The 25,500-nt window shown below is 44.6% G+C and overlaps 2 protein-coding genes across 9 annotated transcripts in view; both read right to left on the reverse strand.

Annotated features, from left to right (window-relative positions):
- Positions 1-150: 150 nt before the first annotated feature.
- LOC118674196 (ADP ribosylation factor like GTPase 2 binding protein) lies at positions 151-5,485 on the reverse strand. 3 transcript variants are annotated; one of them, XM_036345635.1, is made up of 6 exons: positions 5,263-5,485; positions 4,392-4,453; positions 3,019-3,125; positions 2,016-2,101; positions 1,706-1,802; positions 151-1,325 (listed from the first exon to the last, which is right to left on the reverse strand). In XM_036345635.1, the coding sequence occupies exons 1-6, from the start codon at positions 5,316-5,318 to the stop codon at positions 1,224-1,226; spliced, it is 510 nt and encodes a 169-aa protein (XP_036201528.1). In that variant the 5' UTR covers positions 5,319-5,485; the 3' UTR covers positions 151-1,223. The 3 variants fall into 3 exon arrangements, with proteins under 3 accessions (XP_036201528.1, XP_036201529.1, XP_036201527.1); XM_036345636.1 differs by having other exon boundaries at positions 5,171-5,483; XM_036345634.1 differs by lacking the exon at positions 5,263-5,485 and adding an exon at positions 4,632-5,107.
- A 3,945-nt stretch (positions 5,486-9,430) lies between these two features.
- Positions 9,431-25,500, reverse strand: part of RSPRY1 (ring finger and SPRY domain containing 1) — a 30,153-nt gene continuing 14,083 nt past the window's right edge. For 4 of the 6 annotated variants that reach the window (XM_036345180.1, XM_036345181.1, XM_036345182.1 and 1 more), the window contains 13 exons: positions 24,757-24,809; positions 23,938-24,050; positions 22,781-22,907; positions 21,720-21,778; positions 19,809-19,875; positions 19,275-19,406; positions 17,642-17,757; positions 16,573-16,716; positions 16,182-16,329; positions 14,094-14,196; positions 13,354-13,506; positions 12,362-12,466; positions 9,431-10,774 (listed from right to left, as the gene is read on the reverse strand). In XM_036345180.1, the coding sequence (XP_036201073.1) occupies positions 10,678-10,774; positions 12,362-12,466; positions 13,354-13,506; positions 14,094-14,196; positions 16,182-16,329; positions 16,573-16,716; positions 17,642-17,757; positions 19,275-19,406; positions 19,809-19,875; positions 21,720-21,778; positions 22,781-22,907; positions 23,938-24,050; positions 24,757-24,809 (1,417 nt within the window). In that variant the 3' untranslated portion in view covers positions 9,431-10,677. Of the gene's footprint in view, positions 10,775-12,361; positions 12,467-13,353; positions 13,507-14,093; positions 14,197-16,181; positions 16,330-16,572; positions 16,717-17,641; positions 17,758-19,274; positions 19,407-19,808; positions 19,876-21,719; positions 21,779-22,780; positions 22,908-23,937; positions 24,051-24,756; positions 24,810-25,500 lie in introns of those variants that run through there. The other 2 variants (XM_036345183.1, XR_004973563.1) reach the window with 2 other exon arrangements.

Below are 25,500 nucleotides of genomic sequence, written 5' to 3' on the forward strand. Positions count from 1 at the left end.
GCTTCCCTGACCCTGCTGATTGGACACTTGGGACATGGAGGCGGGGCATCAAGGCCTTGCCTGGTGAGTTGTCATATGCTTGGTGGTGACTGTTTTCATTTTTTTTTGTTTTGTTTTTTATAAAAATAAAGACAGAAGAACTTGTCTGAGTTGGTTCTTGCAAAACACCTCAATTTTACTTAACGATACAAAAGCACTTAACGAGCGCCACATCAGTACAGAAAACACACAGCCTCTGTACAGCTCATCCTTTAAAACCAGAACAGCCACATGAAGTCAGTACAGAGTCTTATTTTTATTTTCAAAAACATCTAAGGTGCACACCGGGAGCTGAGCTAACCAGCAGACACTGCGCTGGTGGGAAGGTTTTGACAGGAAAGCATTGCAGACCCTCTGTTCCAACAGAAAACCTAACCACGCGGTTTACACAGAAAAAGCTGGCGCGAGCCTGCACGAACACACATGCTGAGCAAAGGGGACCTGACCCACTTCCGCGGAAGCACACACTCGCGGCGCCAACGGAGCCTCCGCGTTCGGGGCACTAACAACTAAAAAGCATATAATACTTTGACCTTGAAGTGGGTAATCGTGGAACTTCCAAGATTATATCCACTAGGTCAGCCTGAGCATTTAACTATAAAAATCGTTTTTTCAAAAATGCTTAAGGGAGAGTTCTGGAAACGGGGGCTACATCAGGACCAGAAGACAGTGACATGGGGACAGGGACTGCGGATGTGAGACTAGGCGCTGACTCGGACAGGTAGCTTTTAGGTAAAGGACATCTCTCTCGGTGACTCTGACAGCCAAGACCCTCGGTGGTGATAGGAGCTCCAGAAGTTTCAAGTCCGGCAGCAGCTTGAGGAACACCCTAGATAAATGCTCCCAACCAGGGAAACCCATGGGTGCGACACCCCAACACGTGTGCGGGGGAAGCAAGCCCCCAGGTGGAATGCTGGACGTGGACTCATCCACAGGCGCTGACTCAAGCCCCCGAGAGAGATGCCCACCGAGGGAGGAGCACTAGGGTTACTGAACACAAGGGTTTTCTGAAGAAACGGGTCTCAGGAGGGTCATACCATTTTTTTTCCTCCATCAATACTTGATGTTAACGAAGGATTGCGGAACAGAGCCGGTCTCCCCAAGATCTATCCTGTCGCTAGCTGTAGCTGACGCCTCTCCCGTGCCCTGGGCTGATGTTGAACAATCTCGTTGCTGGAGGGGACCTAGTGCCGCAGGTGGTTCTGGGAAGTGGGCAGGGAGGATGACTTGCACAGTGACGTCACCACGAGACCACTGCTTAAGTCCAGTCCCCGGCCTTCTTTTTCCTGCAAGGGAAACAAAAACTTCAAGAGGCAAGACATAAAACTCCCTCGCTCAGAGCCCGCCTGGGGAAGGAGGCTCAGGGTGGGGGTGTGGGACACCAGGAGCACAGGGAGGGGAGGGTGATTTGCACTTTTGCTCAGCACTGGCCACGGTCAGTCTTAACCACAGAATGGGATTCCTCGGTAAGGATCCCAGGTCCCGGCTGGAGGAGGACAGCAGCTCACTGACACCCACGAGGTGCCACTGGCCAAGCTCACAGGGAGAAGCTGGGAGGTGGTTTGTGTTAGTTCTTAGAACGTTGTAAGTGGTTCAGTGTGGCCAACGGAACAGGCAAGAGTGACTTACTAAAAACACAAAATTAAAAGAAAAACAGGTGACTTACTGCTCTGTAGTCCAAAAACATTTCTTTAAAAGCCAGAAAATCGGTAAACGTGAGCAGCATGTCGAATATGTCACCGGCCACCTCATCTTTGTGGTGCCTGCAAAAGGAAAGGGTGGCTGCTTCACGAATGAATGGTGAACACTGTCTCTTCAAGGCTTCGGTCAAAGGTTCTGAGGCCCTTCTACCCGGACCCAACCACCAAGCGCTCTCAGCCTTGATGATCAAGCACTGGAAGAAAGAGGGTCTTTTTTTCCAGACCGAAGGAGGAGGGAGGTGAAAAAGGCAAAACACAGAGTCAAGCTCAACTCACTGTAAGGTTGTCGTGAAGGCCGCCATGTTGAAGCCAGGAATCCGCTCCAGTAGCTGTTCTTCGATGTACTTTTCCACTAAAGAAATCTAAGTGAGAAAGATCTTGTCAGACCTCAGGACTGCTTTTCAGAAAGCCTGTCCTAAGAGCCGACCCCGTGTGCCAGGCCTGTGGTGAGTGCCGGGGACACCAAAGAGACCAAAACACAGCTCCTGGCCTAGTGGACGGCCTGGCCCACGGACGGAGAGGCGCTCGGTCATTACACTGGAACACGCACGCACGCGCTCCGACCAGTAGGGGCAGCAGCAGGGCTCCCCCCACCTCTGGCCGGAAGTGAGGAATGAAGTGGCTTTTTCTTCCTGAGCAGGTGGGGTCTGTGCAGAACAGACACAGAAGTTCTGGACAGAGGCAATCCAGGGTCCTTAGACGCTGAGGCCTGGCCTGAGGGAACCTGCGCTGACTGCCGAGCTGCTACATTAAGGAAAGAAGGTTCCGGAGGCTCAAACCCATTCTCAGCCAGATGGTATCATTCCAGGAGGCCCTGACCTTGACAGAGGGGGGACACCCACGGGTCAAAGATGGAAGTTCCTGGATTGTAGTCTTGGTTTTGCCACCCACTAGTTAGCGGGCTTGGTCTTGGTTTTCATGTTCACCTGATAAACATACATACCTGGGTTAGTAATAGGAAAAGAGTGTGTGAAAGCCAAAAGGTCAAATAAATGCCTGGTGTGGTGGCCCCACGTATTGTAACTGAAATCAGGATTATGATAAAGCCAAACAGCTTGTGAAATAAAAGTTGATGAAATCATCACATATTTGAAAAACAGCCCCAAAAGCTGCGTGTGGGAAAGTGACAGGAGATGAGAACTAAACCAGATTCTAACAGAATTCCTGGCAAGGTACGGTGGCAGATTTGAAAATCAAGCAAATTTCAGCATCTTTTGATTCTAAATCCACATTTTAATGAGATCGTAATCTCTGGCAAGAGAAATAGAAACCCACTTACATATTCGTTAAAAATAGGCGTGTAGATGAGTTTATTCTCTTCTGTGTCTTCAAATTCCTGGTAGTACTTGTCCATGAAATTTCTCTGTAATAACTGGAACTCGTCATCTGAACCACAATAAAAAAACAACTATTATTTTTAATGCAAACTAAAAACCATTCTGATTTACAAACAGGCAGGAGTTACATGTCAGAAGTGGTTTCTCAACAGTTAGTCTCCAGGAGAGAACACTAAAGGTGTTTCAAGGAAGTATTAAACCCGGTATCCTTCAGTCCGCAGGCTGACACTCTGAGACCCACTTAGCCACCTGGCTTTTTAAAAAATATATATTTTTATTGATTTCAGAGAGGAAGAGAGAGATAGAAACATCAGTGATGAGAGGGAATCACTGATTGGCTGCCTCCTGCACGTTGGACCGAGCCCGCAACCCAGGCATGTGCCTTTGACCAGAATTGAACCTGGGACGCTCTATCCACTGAGCCAAACAGGTTAGGGCCAAACTGGCTTTTTTATTAGTATTTTAAAAATTGTACTTAAATATACACAACAGCCGTAGCCAGTCTGTGATAGTCTGGGCTTACAGGAGTTCATTTTCCCACAGGGCACAGGGTATCCATAAAAGGCAAAAGAACTCAAAGTATTCCTCAGTATCCCCTCCAAACCCTCAGATCCACATGGAATGAGAGCTTAGTGGTGAAACAGCTGTATTTACAGGTAAGGGCATGGCTCTTTACCATACCTACCTGGACATACAAAAACTCGGTCAGTGATTTTCCGACTAAACTAGAGTAAGAGACACAGCGAGGAACACCAAATCGCAGCCTTCTTTTCCTCAATCTCAGAAGACTTGAAGTCAATAGACAACATTGTCTCAAATTTTAAGTTTCTCTCCCCCACATGTGTCTTAAACCTTTGGTGCCAATTCCTTAGTAGGAATTATGGGTGCCAAAGTGAACCCACAAACAGGAAATACCTTGTTTGATTCATGCATGTGCGCTATGCTATGGTTATGGCATTACTTCATATAAAAATGTTAAAAAGGAAAAACTAAAAAGTTGAATTGCTCTTCGTCTCTGATATAAGGTAGATCAATATTTCCTGAAGTTTTGCCCAGAGCCCCGTAACTTCTAGGTGTCGACTTTCCTGAAAAGTTCCTTCCTGAGGCCAGAATCGGTGGGGATTTGCTGTGTTAAGCAGTATGGGCTGTTTGCCTCTAAGACAAATCACAGTAGGGTTTAACGTTACACTGTGCTACTTTAAAATCTATACGCAGCTCGATGTCTGATGTCTTCGCTCTTAAAAATTAACTCTGTGTCCTTAAAAGCACGGGTCTGAGACGTAAGAGCACAGGCCACGCTGGCAAAGAGGCTTACCCATGATAATGCCCTCCAAGTAGCCAACCACAGCGTCGAATTCTGCATCAGAGGCGGAGGAGCTGGAAAACATGCCTGGATTAGGTGCTGTTTCAAACCGTGTTTTTTTTTAATTATGTACATTTTCATGCACACACACACACACACACACACACAAAAAATGGATAGCGAAATAGGCGTCCTATCCCTCAGCTTCAGAATTAATTACTGTCTAACAATTCCAAAGAGAATAAAACCCACTGGGCGCATCTGCGACATCCAAGATGAACAGCAATGCCTCCACTTTTCAGACAACCCGATGTGACACACAGAGTTACAAAATGGGACAAATAAAGGGTCGCATAGGCCATCTTCACGGCTGCTCCGCACGTCTCCCGTGGGGCCCGCTCGCCACATTTGGGCCGGCAGCCTACCCCTCGGCTGGTGCCCGGACCCGGCGCGGGCGATGCCGGCCGGGGAGGGGGCACTGAGACCAGGGGCCCTGGTGCTGGCGGGTCCTCTCCCGTGGCCGGGCCTCGGCAGCTCCAACCGCCAGGTTCGGCCGACGACGGAAGAGCGGAGGCGGGGGTGGGGGAGTGTGACGGAGGCGTTGGTCAACGCGTGACACCCGCCCTGCCCTCCAGTCCTCCGGGCCCGAACCAAGGGTCGCACCAGCGACCGAACCGACCCCGGGGATTGGGGCGGCGCCTTGACAGCCCCCCACCCGCCAGGGGACCCGTTTCTAAGGGCAGAGGCCGAGACGGAGCGCCAGCGGGCCCGGGCCCGGCAGGGTCACCTACGAAGACAGCACGAAGCTCTCTTCCTCTAGGGTGTCCATCCCGCCGCCGCCGCATCCACCCCGCGCAGGCGAGCCGGCCCGTCCGCCTCCTACCCGGCCCGCGGCCCGGACGCAACCTCCGTTCTGCCCCGCAGAGCCCCAACGGGCATCGGGGAGGCCGTGCCGCCGAGGCCACGGGCGGGTCACGGCCTAGCCACGCGCGGGCCGGACCTCTGCCCGCCGGGCCTCCGCGCGAGCGTCAGCAGCCGCCGCAGGGGCCTGGCGGCGAGCACCGACCTCGGGGCGCCGCGCCGCGCCCGCCTCCCGTCACCATGGTCACCGCAACCTCTTCCGCTGCCTCGCAACTCCCGCCAGCCAATCACAGACGCGCGTTGCCCGGAGCCAGGGGCGGGACAAACGGGAGGAGGAAGTGAGGGAAAAGCATGGGAAGTCGCGGGAGGTGGGGCGAGTGGAGGGCGGAGGGGGTGGAAGCTGGGCCTTCGTGAGCACCAAGGGCTCGGTGACGTGGTCTCTCCCTGTGCGGCCATTACATCTCACGTCGCCCCCGTTTTATGGAAGGAATCCAAGCCAAGTGCCTCAGTTTCCCCATCTGCAAGTGACAAGACTTCAGAAGGAGATGAAGTAGTTTACAGCGGAATTTGAGAGCACTATACATAGCAGATCTCTTGAGAGGCCGTCCTTAGTTTTGGAAGCAGATAATTGCCGATGTGCAAGGCAGCTACTCCCTCTCGTGGAAGGAAAGCCTCATCGCAAGAAGTGGGTGTCTTGTACGTCACGCATATTCACATCATAAAGATTCGGCAGTAAATGGTCTCTTGGCCCAATTAGGCGAGAGGAAAGTTGATGGAACCCCCTTGAGCAACGCAATCAGGAAAAAAGTCCTCTCCGATGCTGCCAAATTTTGCCAAAAAGATTCCCTAGAGCACATTCCTCATGACTGGACCACTGGGCATCGTCTCTCCGGTCGCATTTATACATCTTGGCCGAATGTGTGGTGCCTGGGTACAGGGATTTGTTATCAGGACAATGGTATCTCAGAGGCACGAACTCTGCGCAGCACCAGAGAGAAGCCAGGCATCCGGAAAGGTTTGCTGCATAACCGGGCAGAGTTCTGTTTAAGTCAAGCACTGGCCACACAGCTCGGAGCAAACTCAGCAAATTTCTTCATGACCTACTTTCTCTATAAACCACTTATTTCTTTTGGACTAAATGAACTTGCCCACAATTCTTTAAAAAATATATTTTTTTATTGATTTCAGGGAGGAAGGGAGAGGAAAGAGAAACATCAATGATGACAGAGAATCATCACTGACCGGCTGCCTCCTGCACGCCCCCTACTGGGGATAGAGCACGCAACCATGAGCTCCTGGCACACAGGTTGAAGCTCAACCACTGAGCTACCCAGGCCAGGCCTGCCCACCCTTTCTACTGCTAAATCATGGATGGGATCAGAGTGGAGGAGGAAACGATGATTTCATCTGTTCTGGTCATCTATCACTGTTACAAACCACCCAAAACTCTTAGTGGCTTAAAGCAATTAATTTGCTCAGGAATCTGCACTTTCAGGACTTGGTAGGGACAGCTGGTCTCTGCTCCACTCCTCAGCTGGGGCAGGTGGAATGGGGCTAGAGCCGCCTCTTCCCAGAAGCTCACTCCCATGGCTGCAAACTTGGTGCTGGCTCTTGGCTGGGAGCTGTGTGTGGATGGTGGTGAAAGGATTGGGGTGGAGGGACCTCAATTCCTCTCTATGTAGGTCTTCCCTTGGTTTTTCACACACCATGGTGGCTGGGTCCAAGAGCAAATACCTCAAGAGGCAGGAAGTGGAAGCGGCCAGTCACGTAAAGGCCTGGGACGAGGAATCTGGCACGAGGAATCTGGCACAGTACCACTTCCCCTGAAGTATATTGGTCAAGCACACAGCCCACCAGTTTGAGGGGCCACAAAGCTCATTTATAGACGGGAGGAATGTTCAAGAACTTGTGACCATCTTTAATCTACTTCACCTTCTCTGGCTATTAGAACAAATGGGGATAAAGATAATAATCATAGGTACCCACTTACTCAGGCATGTGCCAAGTATTGGTGCTAAATGTTTATAAACACATTCTCTCTTTTTGAAATATTTGAAATGAGGAGGGAGGTGGAGGAGAGTATGGGGTGGGGGGTGGGGGGGTGCATAAATGGTGATGAAAGACTTGGGAAGGTGAACACACAGTTCAGTGTGCAGATGATGTGTTGTGGAATTGTGCACCTGAAACCTGCATAATTTTGTTAACCAGTGTTAGACCAATAAATCCAATAGAAGTGCATAGAAAAAGTGAAATGCTTGAAACTGATTTAAAAGAAACACTCCAGCCTTGGCTGGTTTGGCTCAGTGGACAGAGCATTGGCCTGTGGACTGAAGGGTCCCAGGTTCGATTCTGGTCAAGGGCACATGTCCTGGTTGCAAGTTTGATCCCCAGCAGGGGGCGTGCAGGAGGCAGCCAATCAATGATTCTCATCACTGATGTTTCTATCTTCTCTCTCCTGCTCCTTTCCTCTCTGAAATCAATAAAAATATATTTTAAAAAAAAATAAATAAAAGAAACACTCCATGAGGAATTACCATCTCGATTTTATAGATCAGGAAACCCAGGCTTGGAAGTACTTGCATACTTGTGGGAAGTGACAGTATGGGGCTGGAATCTGAGAGGAGGCTCACTCCTGTCTTACTCATCATGCCCTATGGAAGGCCCCAATCCCCAAGTTGTCAAACAATACTGGAAATCAGAACAAGATACTTTTCTGGGGAAAAAACCTGAATGATGGCCTTCTGGTATAAAAAATACATTTACTTGAATATATAAAATGTTTTCCATAATAAATCCTTTGATTGCGGGTATTAATAATTGGAGTAGCAAAAAAATGTACACTATTTAGAAGAGCGATCCTAGTTGGATAGTTTGTTTTCTTGGATACAGATTCAAGATGGTTGAAAATATCATTTTCTGCAAGTGAAGTTGTTTCTGTCACCAAGTCCCTGTTCCTGGTGTTCAGCTAATGGCATCACGACTTTACCTTGCTTTAGCGGTATCATTCAAAAAAAGTGGCAATTCATTAGAAACATTTTTTTTTTGGCTGGCTGGAATCCTGGGGGTATTTCCGGGAAATAAAAAATATAAATTACATGCCTGGCCAGGTGACTCAGTTGGTTGTAGCGTTGTCCTGTGCACCAAAAGGTTGAGGGTTCAATACACGATCAAGGCCCATGCGGGAGGCAACCCATTGATGCTTCTCTCTCGCATGGATGTCTCTCTTTCTAAAATCAATAAAACATATCCTCTGGCGAGGGTAAAAAACAATCTAATGAATGACTTGACAATAAACAAATAATAAAAAATATATATATTACATATTGTTCTCTCTGGTACAATATACCATCAGCAAAAGCCTAGCTTTCCATTTCTCTTAAAATGCTTACAGACCACACAGAATATAGATCATTGTTTACCCTCTTCCACATAGCTTGGCAATTTTTTCTCTTCTATGTGGAGTAAATGTCTTTCCCTTTGAAGCAACTCCTAAATTACAACTTTGCTTCCATCTGAATAATTTAATATTGAAATCCTTGTTTTATGGTCTAGAACAGTGGTTGGCAAACTCAGTCAACAGAGCCAAATATCAACAGTACAACGATTGAAATTTCTTTTGAGAGCCAATTTTTTTAAACTTAAACTATATAGGTGGGTACATTGTTATTAACTTAATTAGGGTACTCCTAAGGCTTAGGAAGAGCCACACCCAAGGGGCCAAAGAGCCGCATGTGGCTCGCGAGCCGCAGTTTGCCGACCACGGGTCTAGAAGAATTGGAAAAGTAGCCCAGCTGGTGTTGCTCAGTGGTCTTCTTCCCACTCCCAGATGTAAGCGAGCTCCATGAACAGATCTGTTTTGTATACAAGTGCCCAGAATAAAGATTTGCTGGATGGACAGTGATTAACCTCTCTTCTTAATTCTAACACGTGATTCTCTCCTTACACCTGAGAGTATGCTGTCTTAGAGCTTTAGCAGCAGGGACCAATGAAAGTTGTGAAATCTTAGTTAAAAAAAGGCAACAAATGTTTTATTTCTTCAATGCAAATTACTGTATTCACCACAAGCTAAAGAACATATATATATATATATATATATATATTTATATTTATATATATTTTTGAATTTATGGAAGACTAACGACATGGGAAAAATCCAGCACCCCAACAAGCACGGCCAGGAAGGAAACCAACACTGTAAGAGGACATTTTAATGAACTACAAACGAAAAAGGGTAGGGAAGGAAGAAAAAATGTGCATTGAGTTTAAGACACTGTAAAACTCAGAAGACATATTTACTATTCAAGTATAAACTCAGTAAGGACTTGGCATAAATCGAAAGGCAGCTGCTGAGGTACACCATTATAAAGTAAATTCTATGGATTTACAATTCTACCTTCCAATTTTCTGGGAGAAAAAAACCAAACTCTTGAAGGTCTTCACCAGAGACCCTGAGAGGGAGGAACACTTTGATGGAGATACAGTCAGCAATCCATGATTGAATTCACTATTCAAACATGTTATTTATTCAAAACAACAGGAATACGTGCTCTCAGACTATCTTCTAAGAGTTTCTGAGACTGTTAGTTCAAGCGTTTCAAAGTATGTTACTTTCAAAAACAATACTGATTAAAAACAATTTTTTTAACCAAAAACCTGATTTGATGGTACCTTAAAAATACCTTAAATACCAAATTTTCTCCAAACATTGCAATTAATTCAAGAATTCATCCTGCATTGTTAAAACATGTTTTCCTCACGAAATGTGGGTACTGAAGTTGGATAGAAACACCATGAATGTGAAAATACCACCGATTTTCTGCATTTAAAAAAAACTAGAATGTTCTTTGGAATCACTGAAATATCAAAAGTTTGGGAGTTTTCTACAGTCTGTGCACCTTCTTTCAGGCTCTCCAAATTGCTCGTAGTATTGACCTGTGTGGTTCTAGTTTTATAGATTCAAGTTTTACAGTGCAATAGCCACACTTAACACACCGCTATCTCTGACCAATGGGAAGTTATACTCAACCCAGAAATGCTGCCGTTTACTTCTCCATAATGACCTTCTGTCCAAATAAAACTTCAGAATATGAGACAAAACATCCTGTGTTAGACAATCAAACGAACCCAACATGGAGAAATCTGGTGTGGCCCCAGCACTCGTGAGGGTGCTGCCCCCTATCGCTTCAGGGAAGTACCACAGGCCTCACTTGTTAGCACTCAGCTTTCCTTGGCCTTGAAAGGAATTTCTCAGGGCTGGCAAGTTGGGTTAGATTCTAAGAGAATTTTGTCTTTGACAAACTACCATTTTTAGCATAAAATCTGGCCATGGCTATAAGTTTCAATGTGCGTACAACTGATTAGAGATGGGTTTTTTCTTTTTCTTTTCCACACTGGCTGGAATTGAGTAGAAATAAGTCCGTGTGTCTCTTCCCGTGTGTCATGAAATATGAGAGATCTGTCTGACTCTAGACGCTATTTCTTTCCGACACAATGGGCAGGTCTCCAGTTGCAAGGCACAATTCATGCACAGGTCACTGCGGAGAAAGACAAACGCCAGTTAGGTTAACGCATCAAGAGGCCAGACTGACCGATGTGATCGAAAATGTTAACAAGCTTATTAATTGAAAGAGTAATAATTCATGGCTAATAAAATGAAGTACATATATAAATAAATAACAAGTCTCCCTCTCATTTCCTCCTCGATCCTGTTTTGGATTTGTCTACTAAGGAAGCTGTGCTCATATTTAAGATAGCTGGTTCTAAGTTTTAGATTCAGCCTTCATTCATGAGCCCTTATTATGTGCAAAAACCACTGAGAGGGCCTGAGAGCACAGAGATGAATAAGACCAGATCCTGGTCCGACTGGTGTGGCTCAGTGGTTGAGCATCGACCTATAAACCAAGAGGTCACGGTTTAATTCTCAGTTGGGGCACATGCCCAGGTTGCGCAGGCTCTATCCCCATTGGGGGGCGTGCAGAAGGCAGCCGATCAATGATTCTCTCTCATCATTGATGTTTTTCTCTCCCTCTCCCTTCCTCTCTGAAATCAATCTCTCTCTCTCTCTCTCTCTCTCTCTCTCTCTCTCTCTCTCTTTCTCTATATATATATATATATATATATGAAGACCAGATCCCGCTGTTTGTTTGGGATCTTAACATACTTACAAAGATCAAAAAGGGTATCAAGCTACCCAACCTTTAAACTCTGCATCTGCCTGTGAGGCCCTGATAACTAAAACCTCCAAAGGGGCTCAAAGTGAGGAATTCTTGGCTGCGGAGGTGATATCAAGGAGCAACCGTAGCTGGAGCCACTGAACCTTTCTTTCAGGAGAGAGACTGGTACAGATAAGGGGGAAATGAGGTACACTGAATGCACTTTCCTTAACAGCCGTTAGATAACAACACATCTCAAAAGACGGCAGAGTCAGGGCCCAGGCTGAGGCACACTGGGGGTGACAAACGGGTCCGTCACTCCAGGCTCTGGACCCTGGGAGGCCTGGTGGCTAAAGCTATGTCAGACATAAGAGCAAGGTAGGGTACGGGCTGTGCTGAATTACAGGGAGCTGCTCACATACAGTCAGCATGCATGCCTGGGCCCGCACACTGCCAACCCCTTTCTAGCCCGGGCTGGGAGGGCCTTCTTGGGGACTGTCATGCTTGCTGGTCTGGCTGATGTTTAGCCACTCTGTTCTACAGGGTGTAGGCTGCCCTTTGAGTTCATCTCAGACAACTGATGTGTGGTTAGATGGCAGGGAGGCGCTGCCTGCTCAATGGTTAAGAGTATAAATAATAAATATATGAGGAGGCTCTACAACTAAGAGGGACTGCCCGCGAAGATCATAAATAGCATTAAACGTTTCACATTTTGTGATGTGCACACTATTGAAAACATAGCACTGAGAAAAGAAAGGCCTTCGGCATCAAGCAGCTGCTTCTGCTTCAGGTACGCTCTTGGAGACAGCCATGTGCTCCTTGCCCGACTGAGCTCCTCATTTAGCCCACTTTCACACAGTGAACTGATGAACAGCTATGAAACTGGACACTCTAAAAGCAATTCAAGGACACGATGAAACTGCCTAATATAACGTACAAAACAGGAACTAGTCACATAAGCCCTCTTACCTGTGGCCACATGGCTTCAGCTGTGTGTCTGCTACCTCATCACAACACAGGGAGCAGCAGTTTTCCCGGATACTGACTTGCTTCAACAGAGCAAGACGCCTGTGCCTGAGTGGAAAACACAGCATGTCAGAGAGAAGTGGGCCCGTGAGCAGGGAGGCCCAGGAAATGCTTTGAAAATGCTGTGTGTGCTAAGAATGAAAGAGGGACTACACAGCAGACATGACCTGCTTGGGAGCACAGGGCAGGCCTGACAAGTAGTGACTGACAGTATCCACACAGGATGAGCTGATCATAAACTCCTCACTGGGCAGGTCACCGTAGGTAGTCACATCCCAGGCCTATTGATTCCTCAGGTTAACCTGTACCTTAATTAGCCCTGCCCATGTTCTTAGGCATCTGAGATACCAGAAATTGAAATGTTAGAGTAATCTTCTTTTCTTACTCCTGGGTGGAGCACCTGCAACTCCTCAGAGTTAGCTTGTTGCCCACATACAACCTCTAGTCACTGTAAATGTTAAATGGTAACCATCCTGTACCTATGTACCTACCAACCCAGAACCGCCCCCTCCCCGCCCCCCGCAGGTGTTTTTGGGGTATGTGCAATGTGTTATATTGTCTGATTTTTATAACTAATATTAGTCAGCTCAGAACAATTACTTGGAAGTGCTCTTTCCTTCTGGGTTCTGCAATATTTTAAATAGCAGAGAAGTGATCTGTTGCCCAAATATTTGGGGGAGTTCTCCGGCGAAACCCCCTAGGTCTGGTGCTCTCTGGGACCATAGCTCTCGATTTCTTTCAATTAATTTTGTAATAACTGTTTTGTTTCTATCTCTTCTGGGATGTGTTTTGGTAATTTCTATTTCCTAGGAAGTTGCTATTTTACTCAGGTTTTCAAAATTATTTGTATGAAGCTGAAAAAAGCTTCTGAGAAACGATTGTAATTTCTCATGAGATACACGAGGAAGTCTGGAGCCGGTCTGCAGACCCCTTACCTTGGCAAAATGATCTTCTCTTCAGCTCTCAGGAAGGCGTAGTCATTAAAAGTGCTAAATTTCATAGATGGTGGATATTTAAATGGTTTTGCTCCAAAATTGAACTCACACTGTTGATACGACATGAAACTAGCTGCAGCAAAAAATCCAGATCTACAGAAAAAAATAAGCAAGAGGTCAAGAAAATTCATAAAAACAAGGCAACGCTCACATGTGAAGTGGTTTTTCCGAAGTTGGAATGAGTCACATCCTAGCGGAAAGGGGGACAGGATCTCCTGCCCTTATCTTCCTATGTCAAACTTTGAGGTGACTTTAGGTATGATCAGATGGAACCCCAATTACTTGAAATAAAATGGTGTCTCATCACACCTGACTATATAAATGGACAAAGTTTTTTTTCTGGAGAAAGTGCATTCCGGCCCGGCTGTGTGCTCAGTGGTTGAGCATTGACCTATGAAGCAGGAGGTCAAGGTTAGATTCCAAGTTAGGACACATGCTCAGATTATAGGCTTGCTCCCCAGTGGGGGGTATGCAGGAGGCAGTGGGTCACTGATTCCCATCACTGATGTTTCTATCTCTCGCTCCCTCTCCCTTCCTCTCTGAAATCAATAAAAATATATTAAAGAAAATAAATAAAATTAAATTTAAAAAGTGAGCTTTCTCAGAATAACTCTTAACTTTTTTTTAAAAAGTGCATTCTGTGCATGTCCTCAAGGTTTTGAATGGAAAAAGCTACTTACACAGTAGACGAAAAGACTTGCTTCTCAGGAGGCAGCTGGTTGCCATTTAAAAAGAAGATCATTTGCTTTTCATTCAAGTCTAACAGAAATCCTACCGTATCTCCTGCAGGAGAAAGCAAAGCAGTGTTAGGATGAGGGTGTATACACTGGGATTCTGCTAAGTGTCTCAGGGTTTTATATATATATTTCAGAGAGGAAGGGAGAGGGAGAGAGAGAGAAACATCAATGATGAGAGAGAATGATTGATTGGCTGCCTCCTGCACACCCCACATTGGGGATCAAGCCCGCAACCTGGGCATGTGCCCTGATAGGAATTGAACCATGACTTCCTGGTTCATAGGTCAACGCTCACCATGAGCCACACCAGCTGGACAAGTTTTTGCTTTTTAAATTCTTAAAGGTGAACACATGAAATTATACAACGATGATAAGAAAAATAGGCACTCACTGCTAGTGGAGGGTAATCTGGTCATATAGAGCAAAACATTTACAAAATGAAATTCTTTATCCCCCTTACCAGAAGTTCCACTTTAAGTATTTATCCTGAGACTATCCAGAATGGTTCATATTTAAAAAGGTTAAAATGTAATTATCCAACCTTGAAGTATTAACATAGTATAATTATGTAATAAATATTTACATCAAATTTTAAGTGTTTTTTAAAAAAATCTCTGGATGGTGGAATTACAAGGGATTTCAGTTTCATTTTGCTTCCCTCCTCTATTTTCCAAAATTTTATAATAAACACATTATTTAAGTAATCCTTTGTAAAATTATTTAAAAGAAACCAAATTACACAGTCTTTGTAGACAGTACCTCCATCTTATGATCTGTTACATGAAGTGTTATATTCCTTCTTTAAGAACCTACAAGCCATTCAAATGAAGGCTTATATTTGACTTTTAAGGTTTTTTTTCTTTCTTACACTATCACTTTAATTAACTGACCCCTGACCCTGCATGGCAGGGGTCAATTTCCTGCTCTCTTAGCATGCCTGAAAATGCAGTTTACATTTATAAAGCAGACTGGTGCAGGAAAGAGAAAGAGAGAGAGAGAGAGAGAGAGAGAGAGAGAGAGAGAGGCAGGCTTGGAGAAGGAGCTGGGCTATATCTCCTATCTAGTCCAATGCTGGGGATAAAATCTTTGCAGAGGCTTCATCCCCTACCATTTGATGCTATGTCTTCAGAACCAATGTGTTTGTGTGTGTGTGGAGGGGGTGGTGGTGGTGGTGGTGGTCGAGGCACAGCATCAGGAGGCCCTGGGGAATATCGACCTCCAGTGCGATGGTGCTGTGGCAGGGAAAGCCTCTTTTCACTGTATTTAGCGAGGGGTGAAAAGACTCAATAACCTTAGACCCTCCCATCTAAGTGTTAAACAAACCAACTGTGTGGCTCTGACTTCCCGCTTGAATCTTTAACCAATAAATGTTTTCATGGGTCCAGGGTCTTAGATACTGCAGAGCGGATGGAACAAAAATTGAATGGGTGAGAAAGATCATACTGTTGCTAAGATACATTCCTGCAAACATCCTAGAGCCATGACTGAGTTTCTGGAAGTCTGTGTCCCCTGCAGCAGCCTGAGGCTGCCGTCTGGAGAAGGGAGGCTGAGCAGACGTGTTTGAGGCCGAAAGTGCTCAAGCTGCCCTTAAAGGCTGCGCCAGAGGTGCCAGCATGTGTCCACTGAACAGTGCCTATTCCTCAGCCATCTGGTCTCTGAAAATATCCTCATTTAAATGTAAAATATCCTCATTACACTTTCAGTATCTTCGATATCTCCATAGCTGCTTTGATTCAAAACATACACCCAGAGAGGAAACTAGAATTCATACTAATCGTAAGATGATCACTTCCCACTAAATTAAGACCTTTTACATTCTGAGATGTTTTTGCTGAAGGAAGGGCTCCACCAGAGGTGAATTTAGCAGGTGAATACCTTTCCCATCCATGGCAGGGGATATGAAGGCGAACTAACCCTCTTCACACTGAATATTCTTCCATAAGAACATTTTAAGGCCTAACATAATAGATGCTTCATAATAAGCAACGTCTTGACCTAACTGATAATTTCATGATGGAGAGGAATGAATACCTTCTTTCCAGCACGGGTGCAGGTGAGGCTTACTTCTGGCATTGTACCAAATCAGCTGCCGGCAGCCATCGTAAGCACAGGAATACTCATCGTCCCCAATGCCGTAGCCTTCCTGGAGGGAGACGGCCCAGGAGATTAGCAAGGCCTGCTATGTTTTGGGAAAGAGTGTTGCTGTTTTTTTTTAAAACATATTTTTATTGATTTCAGAGAGGAAGGGAGAGGGAAAGATAGAAACAAAAGAGAGAACCACTGACAGGCTGCCTCCTGCACGCCCCCTACTGGGTATCGACCCCACAACCCGGGCATGTGCAAACCTCTCTGAAAAATAAGTGTCTCTACCCACTCAGCTAAAAACTGCCGCCACACCCATGGCAGTCCTCCGGGTACTCACATGATTGAGAAATTTGCTGTCGCGTGTGGCCCAGCCGATCTGCATGACACCGGAAGTGATCACGGTTACTTCGTAGTACCACACCCCAGCATCCACACAAAAGGTGCAACGCACGCTTTCAAAAGAGGAGGCATCACAGCGAGCCTGGCAAAACCAAAGAGCAAGAGAGGCCCCCTCAATGCCTGAAGCCCACCAGACACCGGCAGCTCGGAAGGCTGCGAGTTTTCCTTCTGAACGCTCCTGGTGGACCACTGCTTCCTTCTCTGTGCACCTCGGTGACAAAAAGTGCGAAGCCGATTGGAGCACACACCATATCGCAGTTTTATTTCCAGGGATTCTAGCAGGATGGGAAGATCTCCAAGATGGCTGCGGTAAGAGGTAGGGAAGGCTCCTGGCTTCATTTTTAAATACCTACAGAGCTTCGCTCTCACAGTAGAATCTCTTACAAATGCATAAACATTGCCTTAACCTGTACTTAATATGGAGGGAGAGAAGGATGCTGAAGGGTATAAGATGCGGTACCTAAAAATAATTGAAAGCAGAAAACTACATCAAGCATTCGGCAATACGGAAGATCAAAGAGCTGTCTGCAGCCGTTCCCCAAACAGCTCTTCAATCTGGACAAGCCTGGTGCCTCTGGCGCCTGCCTCATCATAAGCAGCTTTCTCATCAACCTTCACCACAGGCCAGAGCATTTCCAACACAGAGGGGGGAGAGGAAGCACTAGCCCCAATCCAACTGGCTCTGCAGGGGTTAAAAAAAGGAAGGGCCTCTTTTAGAAACACTAGTCTTTGTACCATTAGCTGGATAACATAGCAGAGAAGAAAGATGGACATATTTAAACCAAACCGTCAATAAATATCACAGTGCTTCCTATACGTATAGCACTATGTGGGATCTAAAGGATAAATGATACCCCAACACTCTCTCTCCTGCCACTTGGACCTCTAACCGCTCTCTGAAATCAATTTCTGTCTCCTCTGCAGGAAATTGCTTTTGTTCAGAACCAGGGCATGAAAATGAGAATAAGATACCCCACCCCGCAATAGTCCATGTGCAGCAGCTTTACCTCCAGGCCATGAGGCGAGATCTTCAGGTACTCGCTGACATCATTGCTATTCAGCATGGCCCTGATGCTACTCAAGTCCACTTTCTCATAGGTCAGCTGCCTACCTTCTTTCAGAACTGCAAAAGAGAAAGTGTCATGTTTCTCAGCCTGACTGTTGTGGGAAGAAACCAGAGTTATGGCTCAGTGCCATTCCTGTTCAGAAGCGGAGGTGCTCATGGGTGGCAGGGCTGGTAGGGGGACGCACAACCTTGGCTTTGCGGTTACACTACCATATGTCGCTGGGGAAGGCAGCACTGCTGGACTTATGCTTTTCTCCCCATAGTCATTACAGGAAGGCCTCAGAGAGACTGCAATAAAGTTCCAGATGCTGCAATAAAGCAAGTCACATGAATCTTCTGGCTTCCCAGTGCAATAAAAAGAGGTCTGCCTGTATTTTATATGCAACAAAATCTGAATTGTAGTTTTTCAGAATTATTTTTTAACTGGCAGAACACAGGCTGTGCGCTAAGCCAGTCCCCACAATGTTGCGGTAGCAGCAGGGGTTACATGTCCAATTGCGTTTCAGCACAGTGCTCACTGTGGATGGGAAGTGAGGAGCTACTGGTAAAATTGTTTTATTCTAGCAGCCCTTGGCAGAGAAAAAGAGAACATTCAGGAGCAACCCTGTTGTGTAGATAAGACATGACTTGAGTTTTGTTTTTTTAAAATATTTGTTAAAAATATATTTTTATTGATTTCAGAGAGGGAAAGGGAGAAAGAGATAGAAACATCAATGATGAGAGAGAATAATTGATTGGTTGCCTCCTGCATGCCCCCTACTGGGGATCAAGTTTGCAACCTGGGCATGTGCCCTGACCAGTGTTTGGAATCGAACCGTGACCTCCTGGTTCATAGGTCATCGCTTAACCACTGAGCCATGCCAGCTGGGCCATGACTTGAGCTTTGAAGAGCCAAGATGGGACAGGGAGAAGAGTAAAGAGAGGAAATGCCTAGTGAGGGAACAGGCCCAGAGGTAGAAGGATGGGGACCTGCTTGTAGGACAGCAGGAGACAGTGTGTTGGAAGAGTTGACCACACGGTGCCATCTGATGAATGGCCTTGATGCAGCAGGAAACAGGGCAGCAGTAGAAGTTTTAGAAGGGGAGAGTGCTGGAACCAGAAGCCTTCCATATCATGCCTGTCTGAAGGGCCCCTAGAATATGTTTCTGCTAGAATACAGCCAACCTACAAGTAGAGGTCCTTATAAGGAAAGGCTCATGCTCACTGTTACAAACTGAAGGCCAGTGACCCTATGTAAGAAATGGGTTTGGGCCCCAACTGGTTTGGTTCAGTGGACAGAGCATGGGCCTGCAGACGGAAAAGTCCAAGGTTCAATTCTGGTCAAGGGCACATGCCTGGGTTGCGGGTGTGATTCCCAGTAGGGGGCGTGCAGGACGCAGCCGATCCATGATTCTCTCTCATCATTGATGTTTCTATCTTTCTCTCCCTCTCCCTTCCTCTCTGAAATCAATAAAAATGTATGATGAAAATGAAGGAGGAGGACGATGAGGAGGAAGAGGAGAAGAAGAAGAAAGAAGAAGAAAGGAGGAGGAGGAGGAGGGGGGGGGGGAGGAAGTTTGGGAATGGAAACTTACAGAGATTGTCTAAGCTCCACTGGGCACAGAAACCAACTTGACGTTTCAGATAATCGGGATCATGGGTCCAGGACTCCAACGTGACAAGCCGGTTACTAATGCTGGATTCAGAGATAGTCAACTTATTTTCACCTGTTTGGAAAGATGTAAACCTTGAATGAACCATGAAAGAGTAAGATGATTCGCTGGACAGATGAGTGGTGGGAAGGAGTGAGGAAAGGTAGAGAACTTGGAGACTAGAATAATGACATAGCTCAAGAGCTCTGCTATTTTCTAGAAAGTAGCAACCTCGTCGCTAACTTTTTAGCTACAAAAAGTGGGTAATCATGGTCACGAAGTTTTGATTCTCAGGTGAGAGAACCTCTTGCCTTTGTCCCTGGTGCATCTACTGGCCTTGAGGTGTCTACACAGACAAAAACAGGATGTATGCATGTTCCATGGGGTTCCAAGCGTAAACTCATCCAGTAACTGAGAAAAATCAGAGTTTTAACAACCGATACATAGATCATTAGTGCAAGAAGTCACTATACCTACTTGTCTGTGCAAACTTTTCCAGTGCGATAAGTGCAAAAAGCATGACTGTGGGGTGGGACTGTAACTTCTGAAAGACAACAAAAGATAAAAAACAAAAAACAGAAACATCATTTCCCTGCAGAGGTGGCAAGCTATCAACTTCCTCTTCTTACGCAATATGTGCTAGACTTTGGTTGGAGCAGTCAGAAAGGTTTTACTCATTCCAGGCCTCCATTATCCCTTTGCTAATACTGTTAGTAATGAAGAACCAAGACAGGGTCTCTTCGAGTCTTATGTTATTTTCTTGAGGTTACGGGGTTCACTTAGAGTTATGGAAATTTCAGAAGTAGCTGGTTAAATGCACTATGTTATTTTACTTAGTAGCATTTATATTAGGGCTTTATTAAATAATACTGATTCTTACATTCATTTAAGCAAGCCAAACAGAAACCTAGAATTGTAGCAAAAAATGACTTTTTATTCAGCACCCTAAAAGGAACAATTCATCATTGCTGGGTTCTAAAATAATAATGAAATTAACAGCTAGAGGCTTAGTTTTCAATCTGTTCTCAGAAAGGAATGCCGCATGCTGATGGCAGGCGGGAGAGCAAGTGAGCTCTTTCCATTACACTTCAGTTCACGTCCCACGAGCTCACCTATAAAGAAAGGTCTATCGGCTTAACATCACATCTCACAGCCATGCTTTCACACAGCTACTAGGAGCTCTGGGACATCAAACAAGTCCACTCACTTCCCTGGTGCCCAACTGGCTTCTGCAAAGCTCATATAACCACCATCCTCCCCTGTTGCAAGCCTGCTCAGCACCCTGCTTCATACCCCACTGTCTGGCTTTTCAGGCCCTAGGCCCTCCCCTCTGGCTACTCAGTCTATATCCTCATGTCTCTGAACACTATCTTCCAAGCAGACAGTTCTCTGGAACACGGTCTTGTCTATCTCTGGGCTCTGCCAGTGATGTGTCGCTAGCCCAGAAACTCACTTTTTTCTCCCTGTGTGCACAATCAACTCCTATCCTCAGCGTGTGGCCCATGAGGTCCCATCCTCCTCAGGAAGCCTGTAGCCCAGGACTCTCCCGCCAGCACCACCCATAGCTCCCACCTCCTATCACCTCAGAACTCGCAGCACGTGGTCTAAAGGAAGCGATTTTGCCCTTGATCATATCCTGCCATAAATGGAGGCTTACTGTCTTATCTGAGTAGTTTTGTTCCCTCAACTAACCAGGAAACTTCTCCAGGGCAAAGAACTGGTATACAATTCCGTATCCCCAGAGTGGTTCCCTAACATAATGTTGAGTGTTTTAAGTCCACATCACATACTAGTAGTACTGAAAAAGGTCTTTCAGCTTTTGAAGGCCAGTGCTCACTGCAAAAATAACTAAAAAAATACAGACTGCAGCCCAGCAGTGTGAGGTCTGACGGCAGAGGCACAGCAAACCACAAGCTTCCCCGACAATACATCAAATCCCCAACAACAGTTTTAAGAGCCTTAGTGACAGGGGAGGGACGGTGGACTAGAGATTTAGATACACTGGGAATCTGACCTGCAGGTTTCCTGGTTTGGAATGCCATGTAATTTTGTTTCCATGGGGTAGAGGGTGGGAAGGGGGGAGCGGTGTCCCTACTACCATTTGGTAGACTCTAAGGACACACACAATAAGTCAATCATAGCTGCTATCTTGTGACTACATTTAAAACCAGCCCAGCCCAGCTGTTTTTGCTTGTAATAAATTCCTATCCCACCCTCATTTTTTTTTTTTTAACATAGGAGGGAATAAACACTCAGGAAACACCTGCAAATAAAATTTATAACATTTATAACTGATTCCATTCTCTGTGCCAATGGCTAAGCTGGCAATTTTAGAAAAATGCACCATTCTAAATGGCTAAGAATAACTAGCTTTGATGTCTCACTTACCAGACACTGTAGCAAATATTCCAGTATTCCTGGGCTAAGTAAACCTATACTTGCAGGACCTAGACGAATACAACAAACACTGGGTATAATTAAATGTGCCATGTTATTTTTTGAACAGTAACTAGTAACAATACAATTGTTTTGGTAGAACTCTTACCAAGCACTCTCCTGCCCATGATCTTATTCAAGTCTCCCACTCAAGGTAGGGGACTGGTACTATCCCCAAATCATAGATGAGCAACTGAGTCCTCCCACGCCCTTCCCCCCTCCAAGTGAAGCAACTTACTCCAGGCCACTTGGGGAGCACATGGCAGAGTATGAACCAGCACCCATTTGTTCTGATTTCTAAGCCACTGCTCCTTCCACCACGTGATATAGCCAGCTAGCCCCCTGTACTTGAATGTTAACCTTCCTAAAATGGGTACTATTCATAAACAAGTTAAATATCTGTTTCTCTTCTCAGGAACTGCTCCAATTTAAAGTTATTTTTCCTGCCGAAGCCGGTTTGGCTCAGTGGATAGAGCGTCGGCCTGTGGACTGAAAGGTCCCAGGTTCGATTCCGGTCAAGGGCATGTACCTGGGTTGTGGGCACATCCCCAGTGGGAGATGTGCAGGAGGCAGCTGATCGATGTTTCTCTCTCATCAACGTTTCTACCTCTCTATCTCTATCCATTCCTCTCTGTGAAAAATCAATAAAATATATTTTAAAAAAAATAAAGTTCTTTTTCCTCTTCCCCCTACCTTTTATGTCTCTATCACCTAGCTAAACTTTTAGAATCTTTGTTATACTAAGTTCAGCCTTTTCTCCTATTCTTAATTTTAAAGCAAGTACGTACTACTTGTTTTTTTAAATTTCCCTCTGAAAATCCTCAAAGCTTAATTAGATTGCATTCACCTCCGTGGCCTTTGTGTACTTTTTTTCGTTATCCTTGTCCCTCAATTTTGCGGATGGGGGGAGATTCTCCTTTCCGGTACCATTATAACTTATTAGCCCTGCAGTGCAATCTTCCCCTTAATGTCAAACAACTTAAGATCTTCTTGGTGGAGCGTTCCAGAGTTACCTGCTAGTTTCTCGGCCAAGCAGCCCAGGACAGCAGATGTGTTCCTGTGTTTGGCAGGATGACCCGAGTCCTGGCAGGCTACTTCTCCATTTAAATTCAGAATTTCTGTCAATTTCTGGAGTGCATCCTAAAGTCAAAAATGAACAAGTGGATTTCATAAATACACTACTTAGGCCCCCCCACCCCCAAGATAATCCTCATAGGCAAAAGCTATAATGAGGTGTTAACTCAGAATAACCACACAGAAATGATACAATGTACCCGATATACCATTATTGATGGGAACTATTATCTGATTAACCTGAAAGTTGTCTCCCATAAATTGCTAAATTCTATTCCATTCAAAATGTAACAGTCATACCAAATATATGCTATATACTCTTGAATCATGAAATCATTTGGGTAGAATAAATCTACCCAAGTGCCATTATAATTTATAACAACAGGGCCTAGTGATGCTGAAGTAAAAAGTTACTTTAAAAATTTTTATCTTTTTACCAAGCAAGAATAAATCTCACCAGAACTTTTGAGACAAATTAGGATAGAAACAAACCTCTTATAAGCCTAAGCAAGTCAATTCATCAGGGACTTGGCCAAAGACTTTTCCCTTTGTCCACATTGTTTTGCAATGTTGGACCTTAAGGTCTGAGGTTTAAACAAATGAAAGATGCCAGAACCCAGCATTTTAAAAAAGGGTTCCATAGAGCATATGGACTAAGGCAATGAGAGTTTGAATTTTTGTTCTATGTAAGGGAATAGTTATATAATCTTTAATGTATGAGTAAGCCTCAAAAGTGCTTTCAGTTATAACAGTTATTTTCTTAATAGAAAATGTGTAAAATTTTTGTTACGAGGAAATTGTTTAAATATAAGAAAATCAGCTCAGCAACTGATTCCTCTCTTCTAGTTTCCAAAGATTGTATTTTAGATTAAATGCCTCCATTTTTAACATTTTTAAAATTTTAAGCTAAAGCTGTACAGTGAGCTACTGATAGGAGAATGTAGCACTTCATTGGTTTATATAATGAAATTAATACTGAATAAAACAGATACCAAGTGCATAAAGAGGAAATGCATTACATCAAATATTCCTTGTGGTCATTCATCCTGTGTTTAAACACAGATGACAGTTTCATAAAAGATAAGTATTAACTTACTTTAGTGGGCAATGGACATTCATCTAGTAACAATGTTATAACAGCTGGTCCCAATGGATCTTCCAATGGAATAACTCTAATTAAAGACTGGACAACGTCCAACCATCCTTCATCTAAGAGCAAATCAAGAAGATTACATGATGGAGCCACTATTTTAAAAATGTGAAAATATATAACCTATGACCCAAGATGACTTCACATTAAAATAGAAACACTGTTGACCTTCATCCTGTAACGTTTTAGCAGCTAACATCTGGCATGGACATAGTCATCAATTGCTAGTAATCATGGTAGAGTCAAAGAATCCAAATTTACAGGAGTCTGGCGATGTTTTTGGCAGCTTTATCTGGAGAAAATTCAAGCTATGGTCCTGGGTCCTCAAAATATGATTTTAAAAGTTTTTGGCATTTTATTTATGACATAGGAGTTAACCAAGAAGATTAAGTATCTGAAGTAGTTGGCTCTATTTTCAGAATTATACTTAGCAAATTGAGGGAGAAAAATTATTCTTCCCATTCTAGAAGAGTTATGGTCAACGATCCATCAATGCCAAAAAATTTTTCTGGTAATAATTTCAATGAGATAAAACTATTACTGAGAGGTACAGCTACATATTCAGGATGCAATATACATTTCCTATCCCTTGTCTAAGAAAATTTCCATATACTAAGGGATTTTTTTCTTTGTCATACTGTTAAGTATTTGGGGGATCTTTTATTTATTTATTTTTTTAAAAAGTGGTCACATTTCTTTATAATTGTTAATTTCATAATCATTAATTCATTAGGAAGTATTTTTTAAAAAAAACTTTAAAAATACCTGTTTCTGCCATTTCGTGCAATGTAATCATTGAATAGGGAGGTTCCTGATCACTGAAAAACAAACATTCAAGACATCAGACTTGAAGAAATGAGAAATGACAATCCCAAACAAAAGTTTACCCTCTACCCGACTGGTGTGGCTCAGTGGTTGAGCGTTGATCTGTCAATCAGGAGGTCACTGTCCGGTTCCTGGTCAGGGCACATGCCCGAGCTGCTGTCTCAATCGGCGTGCAGGAGGCAGTCAATCGATGATTCTCTCTCATCATTGATGTTTCTCTCTCTCTCTCTCTCTCTTTCTCCCCCCCTTCCTCTTTCTAAAATCATTAAAAACCTTTTATTTAAAAGAATGATTTAAAAAAAAAAAAACAGTGTAACTGCTACAGAAACTCTCTATTAAGAACTGTGCTCTCCTGTCAGATCAGCGTCACCTTTTCCTAAGTAACGAGGAGAACAATAAATACATTTTACAACTGCAGACACCCTTTTAGGTGTATTCTTACTAGGCCCGTCTATCTTTCATGTCGTTTTAAAAGCCTTATAAACTTTATGTTATAAAATTCTTCTCCTTCAGTAGTTTCTAAAAAGCAAGCTATGTGACTCTGTTTATAGACTGACCGAACCCTGCTTTGCCATTATATTCTCCAACGTAGCACTTCACATTTGTTCTACACCTGCCTTAGTTTTCTATCCTCAGAAAAGTTGTAACTCAGCACAACAGGTTTAAGGTGCAAGTTACCTGATT

This window comes from Myotis myotis, unplaced genomic scaffold (assembly GCF_014108235.1).
Source record: "Myotis myotis isolate mMyoMyo1 unplaced genomic scaffold, mMyoMyo1.p scaffold_m19_p_19, whole genome shotgun sequence".
Lineage (NCBI taxonomy): Eukaryota > Metazoa > Chordata > Mammalia > Chiroptera > Vespertilionidae > Myotis > Myotis myotis.

Bases quoted from the DNA above. Each gene is read 5' to 3' on its own strand.
- LOC118674196 (XM_036345634.1), bottom strand. From the start codon at position 4,741: ATGGCCTATGCGACCCTTTATTTGTCCCATTTTGTAACTCTGTGTGTC. The intron at 4,454-4,631 runs GTGGGTTTTATT...CATGTTTTCCAG, and splicing joins GGATGTCGCAGATGCGCCCA to CTCCTCCGCCTCTGATGCAG. The intron at 3,126-4,391 runs GTAAGCCTCTTT...ATTGTGGTTCAG, and splicing joins CTTGGAGGGCATTATCATGG to ATGACGAGTTCCAGTTATTA.